The 8,583-nt window shown below is 37.1% G+C and overlaps 1 protein-coding gene across 2 annotated transcripts in view; it reads right to left on the reverse strand.

Annotated features, from left to right (window-relative positions):
• Nucleotides 1-329: 329 nt before the first annotated feature.
• LOC144965098 (heme-binding protein 2-like) overlaps nt 330-8,583 on the reverse strand; it is an 8,596-nt gene continuing 342 nt past the window's right edge. The window contains exons 2-5 of one of the 2 annotated variants that reach the window (XM_078900024.1): nt 5,392-5,525; nt 4,877-5,024; nt 3,563-3,725; nt 330-895 (exon numbers count right to left, since the gene is read on the reverse strand). In XM_078900024.1, coding sequence (XP_078756150.1) covers nt 709-895; nt 3,563-3,725; nt 4,877-5,024; nt 5,392-5,499 — 606 coding nt within the window. In that variant the 5' untranslated portion in view covers nt 5,500-5,525 and the 3' untranslated portion in view covers nt 330-708. Of the gene's footprint in view, nt 896-3,562; nt 3,726-4,876; nt 5,025-5,391; nt 5,547-8,583 lie in introns of both variants that reach the window. The other variant, XM_078900025.1, reaches the window with a different exon arrangement.

The following is an 8,583-nucleotide window of genomic DNA, read 5'->3' on the forward strand; positions in this document are numbered from 1 at the left end:
TTCTTTAAATTTTATGATGTACAAAAGAAATTTGCATAAGAAAAATGTTGGTTGTATCTTTTTTTTTTTTTTTTTCTAAATAAAAAAATGTTTGTTGTATCGTAACGAATGTGACGATTTTCCTGTAGTTGGTAAGGAGAGGTTTAATTGGTTAATGAAAATGAATACAGCTTATTCAAATAACAAAACATTAGATATCGTATTTCCGGTCAATTTTACTTTATCAATCCCTTATTGGCATCTGGTTCACCCCGACTTAACATCATATGGAGACGATGGGCCACAATTGCGTTTTGAATTCAGCAGACAATAATCACTCATTGATAAGGCACAGTTTTTTTTTTTATTTTGTTCATTTTACACCATTGACATTGGATGGAAAGAGGAGTTAGGCAAGTGTACTACCATACTTTGGAAAAACACGCATTAAACATTTTGGCCAGAAAACTCTTTCTTCGAATATCGATTGATTAAAATGACCCTCATCTTACCGAGAAAAAAAAACCCCCACAAAAACAAAAAACAAAACAAAACAAAACAAACTCTCAAACCTGGGATTTCATTTGAGTCCCAGGTCGGAGAGTTTTTGCCAAGATGAGGGTCATTTAAATCTATCGATATTTGAAGGGCGAGATTTCTGGCCAAAGTTTTAAATATGAGTTTTTCCAGAGTATCGCAGTATACGTTGATACGTGTACGTATTTATTTTTATGTCGACTTGACATCCATCCAGACTTCGTGTTGTTTTCTCTTCATGAAATCGTAGGGTGAGTTGTAGCCGGCCTTGTAGTAGGCTGAGTCGTCGTACAGCTTGCTGTCACCGATGGCCCTCTTCATCTCGTACAACTCCGACCGGAAATACCTATTTGAAGGCCACCACCACGTGGGGAAAGCTCTGAGGAAAAGTAAATAACATGTCAAAAAATATGCATAAACATTCATATTTATTAATTGTGATCTGCCGTCTTCAATCGGCATTATGTCGGGATCCAGGTGTGCATATTAGCAGGTCTGATCACCGAACGCAATGCCTAGGCTTTAGTCTAACCTCGTATCTTGAGTCTTTTGCTAAGAGGGCGACAGTCAGATGGTTTAATCTTTTTGTGAGAGGTGGATTTTTCCCCTTATAAATAATTTCTCCATTGTTTGGGCATATATCTATTTAATTGACATTGACATAAATTTCAGCCACCTGCAAATCCCCCCCCCCCTCCCCCAACTTTGCATGGTCCTTTACTATTGCCAAGGTACAGTTTTACGTTATTACAAACTGCACACAGATTTATTGCTTTTGTCTCTGTTTGAATTAGCGTTTGTTTTTTTTTTTTTTTGGCTACTTTCTTTCAACTGTAATTATTACACTACCAACCACTTACAATGGTACTTGTTCTGTCTTCTATCCCCCTGTCTCTATTTACCAATAGCTTTCTTTCTTTGTCTTGGAATGAGATTACTTACTTTTGCCTTGACCGTGGCCGGTGTCCTTGGCTGGGAGGGAAACAGTGGATTGCATAGGTATAGTTTTGGGAGATGATGTTTTTTCCCCTTGTAAATCATATCTCTGTTATGTACTGTTATTTATTTATTTATTTTTTAAACATATGATTTGTAAACATTTGAGTGTATTCCTCTTAGTCTTAGTGGGATCTTGTGCTGGTGTCTGGGTGAGCCTTTTAGGTGATCTCAAACTAAGTACATTGATAGTGTGCTCTTGGAATCTACACCTGTTCCCAATTTGAATAATTTCCCCTTTTCTTTCTTTTTCCTCAAGTTCTTTTAATTGTACATCTAGAATGTTTTTACTATCCAATTTTCTTCCTTATACTTATACTGGCGTTGATATGACTTAAATGTATTGTAAGCGCCGTAAACCCTTAAAAACAAAGAACTGACAATGGCGTCAGTTCACATCATCATTCACGCAGTCCCCCATATTGCCGAGTAACAGTTCATACACACAGTCACAGCATAATAAAGTAAACAAAGACAACATACACTTAACACGTCTAAAACACACAAATTATCCGATTTCAATATTACAACAAAGGTGATAGAGAAAACACGAATATTGAATGTGAATGGGGATGATCTTTATTACCTTTCCATGTGCTCGAGGTCATTGGTCACATTGCAAAGTGTGCTCAAAATGACCCAAATAGTGAAAAGTGTTCACAGTTTGATAAATATCGAAGGTCACAATTGGCCATTTCGTCCAGCCTGACACATGAGTATCTTTACAACTTTCATAAACAAACCAGCGTGTTTACGTTTTTTGGGAAATGACCAATCGTTGGACAGCAACAAATACATAATGTAATCGTTGACTCGCGGTTGGACGAAAACATGAATAAAGATCGCTCCCATTGCCGAAATCTCATTCCCTACAGAAAGAAATTGCAACTGGAACAATTAATTGAAACACACAGTCCTGACATCGTACTTGCCACAGAAACTCACCTCAACGATGACATCGAGAATAATTACATATTCAGTGAGAATTATATGAATCCACCACCTGATCGTAAACTCAGGGAAGATGGAGTATTGATAGATTCAAAAAGTGACATTATAATCACAGAAAAAGACGCCGATTCTGACTGAAATCATCTGGTCAAAATTAAGATTTAAAAAGGGAGACTTTCTTTTCGGCTGCTGTTTTCATCAACCAACCAGCGGTATTGAGAAGGTGCCTCTCTGGGTGGGGTTCCTGGCCTCCCATAGTGGACAGGATGGCACTTACTGTGTCTTCTATACCCCTGTGTCTGTTTTTCAGTTGATTTCTGTCTTTGGAATGAGATTACTTGGTTTTGTCTTGACCCTGGCCGGAGTTCTTGGCTGGGAGGGAAAAAGTCAAATGTATAGTTATAGTTTTTGGAAGTGATATTTTTTCCCTTGTAAATCGTCTCTCTGTTATGTATTGTTATTCTTTATTTTTGACATATGATTTATAACCGTTTGAGTGTATTCCTCTTCGTGGGATCTTTTGCTGGTGTTTGGGCGAAACATTTAGGTGATTTCAAACTAAGTACTTTGAAAGTGTGGTCTTGGAATCTACATGTTTCCTAATTGAACCAATTCCCCTTTGTCTTACCTTTTCTTGTATGCTTTAATTGTAATTCTAGAACTTTTTACTATCCCATTTTCTTCCTTTTTACTGGCGCTGATATAACCTTAATGTGTTGCAAGCGCCGTAAAACCCTTAAAACAAAACAAGGTGCCGACTGTAATTTTTGTATAGTATACTTTATCAATGTGTATTGTGTTTCCATGATTAATTTTGACTACCTATAGATAGTTCGAAGTTGTTTTTGGTTATTGCCATCCACGTTTGTGAGTAATTCTCACTAAACTGTATTAATAAGACCATAAACGTTAAAAGTTACTCATAGTTTTGTGTGTTGGTCCGTTATACTTCCGGATAGCAATGTTGTGAGCTTCATAGCCAAGCGCATACTATCTATTATACATAACATAATTCATTATCTGTAAAGCGCATTGAGATGTTTGGTTCATGGAAAGTGCTCAGCAACAAAATGTCATTTATTATTATTATCGTTAGTACCTGACAAACATTTTCCCAGCTGGCTTTTTGACCAAAAAAACGCCCCTTTTGCTCGGGGCTGGAGGGTCTTTTTCGGCCAGATAAAACATCATGGTGATGTTGTAACCTCTGCCCTTTCTCTCTGTCTTGGTCAATACAGGAACGGCCATGTCCATGTGCTCACCTGAAAGGGGTCAAGTAACGGTAGCGTTCTAGTTATGTTGATTTGGCATGATGGTCTTGGAGATGGTATTGATGTAGTTGTTGATGATGATGATGATGTGGTGGTGGTGATAATGATGGTGATGATGATGGTGATGGTGATTACGGTTATGGTGGTGATAATAATGGTGATGATGATGGTGGTGATGGTGGTGTTGATTGAACTAATAAACGAGACAGGCAAGCTTTTTTTTTTGTTCTATTAGGAAGGGAAGATATAAATTCCTAAGGATTGGAAAGTAAAATGTCATATAAATAAATAAAGGGGTTGGAAGGTAGAATGTCATTTAAATAAATACATAAATGATAAACAGATAAAAATATAAATAAACGAAATAAATCAATAGAATATAAATGAATAAATGATAAACAGAAAAATTAAAAGAAATAATGTAAGAATAAATAAATAAATATATAAATATAACCAAATAGATAAATTATTAAAATAATGCATTTTCAAGGATTTACCATAGTCAATGCTCTTCACAATGTTTTAGTTATTTCCCCAACAGGGCATTTCTGGAACTATATTTTCATTTCATACAGTTCCATACGTCTTTTAGGCGTCCTTTTTGTGCTATCACTCCGCCAGAAACTCATTCACACCAGAGTCGAATGTGGTCATTCTGTGTTTAAAGTGACTTCCCAAGGACACAACATTGGGATCAGAATTTCCCTTCGATCACTGTTACCCATCCGGCTACCGACCACGCCTAACATTACTTGACCGTTATGATAAGACGAGACACCCACCAATGATCCACCGACACCAGCCACATCGACGCGATATAATAATTGAGATTATATGTAGCGCAATATCCACTAAACGTGCTCAAAGCGCTTTACAAGGGGTCCCTGGCCAACAACAACATTTAACATGTAGGACGGGACATGACGCCTATTAGGCGATATTACAATATTTTCTGACAAAGACAACCATGTTAACGGCCAGGTACTCATTTTACACCAGAGTAAGATGAGAGGATGTGAGTAAAGAGCCTTCTCCAAGGACTCAACTATGCGCCGAGCGAGGCTCGAACCCAGGACCTTCCGATTCGAAAGCGAGTGTCATACGACTAGACCATATAGCCGCACTCACGTAATAATACTCACGTTTAACATTGTCCCCTCCGATGTAGTGAAACAGTCTCCTGAACATGTGCTTGGTCTGACTGCTGCTGGGGTCCGGTCTGTGCGATTGGACGGAGGTGGCGACCCAGTTACTGGCTTTGTAGTCTCGGATCTCATAAGCTCCCATGTCCTGACCCAGGGTGAGATCAATTAAAACAAAATGTACATGATAAAAACTGATTTAGATAAAGCCTCATAACGGTATATATAAGAATATTTTAAAAAAGAAAGGAAAAAAAAAGACAAAAAAGCAAAGAAAAGAAAAAAGCCAGAAATTCTGTTCTGATAATCAAGACTAAAACAGAAATCAATCTCGCTGTAAAAAGGAAAAGAATCAACGCGTACTTATTTGCTGGTCTGATAACCCAAATTGTTATGGTCTTATTGTTGGCATGGAAATACATATCAAACCGACGCCAAATTACAACAATGAGTGTTAAATCAGGCTCAAAAATGCATTCGATTATCAGCGCACCTTGTTAAGAACCAAATCTTACCTTAGCAGTAAAGGCAGGGCAATCGTATCCTTGACAAAACCAAGGAGCGGATGACGTCATCGACAGCATGGCCAAGACGGTGAACAGCAGGAACTGTAGATGCATCATCGTGTTGGAAGTACACGGGTTCTTGTCTGTATCAAGTCGATTGATCACTTGTAATCAGTGTCAGATATTGAGATTGAATACATAGATGATGGTGATGACGATGATGATGATGATAATGATCATGATGATGATGATGATGATGAGATGGTGATGATGATGATGATGCTGATGATGAGATGGTGATGATGATGATAATGCTTCTGCTGATGATGATGATTCATTTTAAACATCATAAAATAGACATTTTTTCTCTCGTTTGATTGCTGTAGCCAAACATATGATTGTCTAAATATCATAATCACTGGAGCCCCCCCCCCCCCCCTCATCCCCATCCCTAACACACTCTCTACATGTAAATTGATGCTACGATTATTGTAGTCGTAGATTTGTAGTCACTACACACTTTGAAACATGCTCGCACATACGCGCGCGCACGCTCACATTATACACTCATATACTGTCCTGGAAAAAATAAGACCAACAAAAATATTAAACAAACAAATTTTGAAATTGTGGCCAGACCACACAGGTAGTGAAACTGGTACACATTCACACCTGAATCGACTGGGGTAAGGACAAAATATTAATGTACTATTCCCAGTGTCTATAGGATAAAATAATTTCAATGCTTCTTTTTTCATTGATTTATACGAAAACAATAAATCCACCTGTGGAGTAAAACAAAAGCCTTATGACTTTGCCTAAATTACGTTTTGTCTACATCATTTCAAGACGAAAACTTAAAAGTTCCATATCTTCGTAAATCAATTTTAGTTCGTTTGCAACTTCTCAGCTCACCAATTAATTGATAGAAAAAGATATAAACTTTAAATAATGCCGGTTGATGCTGTAAATTTAGTGTTCAAATACCATAGACAATTTCAATCAGTTTCATTGAACAAAATAATGATATTAATAATAATACTAATAATAATAATAATAATAATAATAATAATAATAATAATAATAATAATAATAATAATAATAAAATCAAAAACAAAAACAAAACACACACACACATATACACACACAAAACAAAACAAAAAATTAACAACGAAAAAAAAAAGGCAGACAAGCAAACAGACAAACAAATCAAAGGAGATGTAAAAGTTTCAGAGACCACCCAAATATTTAACACGGAACATATCAGGCTCAAAATCCCTCCTTTGCCAACAACAACAACCCCCCCCCCCCCCCCCCCCCCCAAAGCTAAAAATGGTAATACTTCAAAGTAAAACACGTTTATAACTCACTCAATCCTATAGACTTTTGCTACTTTCAAAATTGGAAAAATGTATTAAAATGAGCATGTGCATAGATAGTTTTATTCAACTGTCATTAACATGCAAAAACCCAAAAACATTAGCTTTGATGGTACGTCTATAATTTGTCTCAGAAAAAGGTACTAAATAAGCATGCGGTAAAAGTAACCCGGGTAAACTACGGATATAGTCGGTGTTAGGGTTGAGTAAGTTAATTGTGTTTTATTATACAGTAGTGATCAAAAGTAACGTTATCAACTGAAAGAAAAATGCTGGAGGATTAATATGATCACATATTTATTGGCATGCAAAACGCCATTACTGTACAGTAAATAAAAAGTTTCAAAAACTGAAAAGCGCAACTTGGCAGAAATGGTTTGGTAATCCATATTTTTTGTGGCCCCTTCAGTATCAAACAATGGCCTGACTTGACTAGGCGTTGTAAGACTGTTGAATGTTTTGGTATCCATCTTGGTCCGAACTTCAGTTACAATAGCAACATGTTTATCGTTTACTCTTCTTGGAATATATGAGTTTTTAAGAGTTATTTTAATTGGAGACCACAATTGTTTCACGGGATTCATTTCCAGTGACAGGACAGGGCTGGTAACATTAACACTCTCTTTACTGGCCATTTTCAGGATTTCCCCCAAAACGTCACACTCAACTAACACAGAATATATCTTTTATCATTCAAACACGATAGCCGTAAGTAGTTGCGATGCTTAACATCTTCAGCAAAACATGCTCTACAGAGCAGAGTTCATTCTTTTTAGATTTTATGAATCAAGTACAAAAGAAATCAGAATGAGAAAAATGTTGTTTGTATCGTAACGAATGTGACAATTTTCCTATAGTTGGTAAGGAGAGGGTTATGGTTTCAACAAATGTCCCTATGAATCTGTGGGTGGTGCATCTCTGGGTGGTGCAAGCTCTATCGAGTGGGGCATTGTCGTGGGTCAAAATGTCGTATGTTTTTACCAGAGTTGTTGATAAAAAAACAGGGTGTTGCACTTAATAGATGCATTTTTGATCATTCAACTGTTTGGAGTCCATTATATGTGGCCTGGGACCCGATTCGGGAGGTGCTGGTCGGCAGCATTGGCCGAACAACCGGACTTCTTGTAGACCCGCCTGTAGAAGTTAACTTCGCATTGTGTGTGTGCCTTCTACACCACCCTAGTTCCTGAGAAGAGGCAAATTTGAATAAGCTTCTTCGTGCATATTAATACTATATTCAACAGTGGTTTACGCGTGGCACTTCCTCCCCTTGGAAGATCTTTTACTTTTACTTTTACTGACCCAATCAAAATCCGCGTGGTGTAAGCGATAGACTGACAATTGAGAAAAATGAAAAATATTAGCTACCCCGTTTACGCCGAATCCAGCTTCTAAATGTTCGCTTTTAAAATTCCGTTTTGGCATGATAATGGTGTGTCCGTGTTAAAGCTCTTGACATTGAGAAATTTTAGAAGCATTTCGAGATTTTGATGATAGAGTGTGATATGTTAATTCAAGTGCACGCAGTTTTTGGGACTCTGTGCTAAAAAAAGGGTGTAAAAACGATTATTGAACAGAAGAGAGATAATTGTGTTGTCAAGTGGAAAAGCCTGAAAAAAGGATGGATATTGATATTTGATTGTTGTTTCGCGTAGATTAAATTGCATAGAGCAATGTAAAGGCAAGGGCTATCAGACAACAACAGAAAAACTGACTTTGTTGTCAACGAGGGTGCAGAAATGTGCCATAGATTTGAACTACAATGGGACAACTTGCCACGGTGAATACATTTTTGTGTGTGTTCAGTTCTAATTTTCAATTT

Source organism: Berghia stephanieae, chromosome 2 (assembly GCF_034508935.2).
Source record: "Berghia stephanieae isolate SIO BIC M18660-M18661 chromosome 2, UCSD_Bste_1.3, whole genome shotgun sequence".
In the NCBI taxonomy this organism is placed as follows: domain Eukaryota; kingdom Metazoa; phylum Mollusca; class Gastropoda; order Nudibranchia; family Aeolidiidae; genus Berghia; species Berghia stephanieae.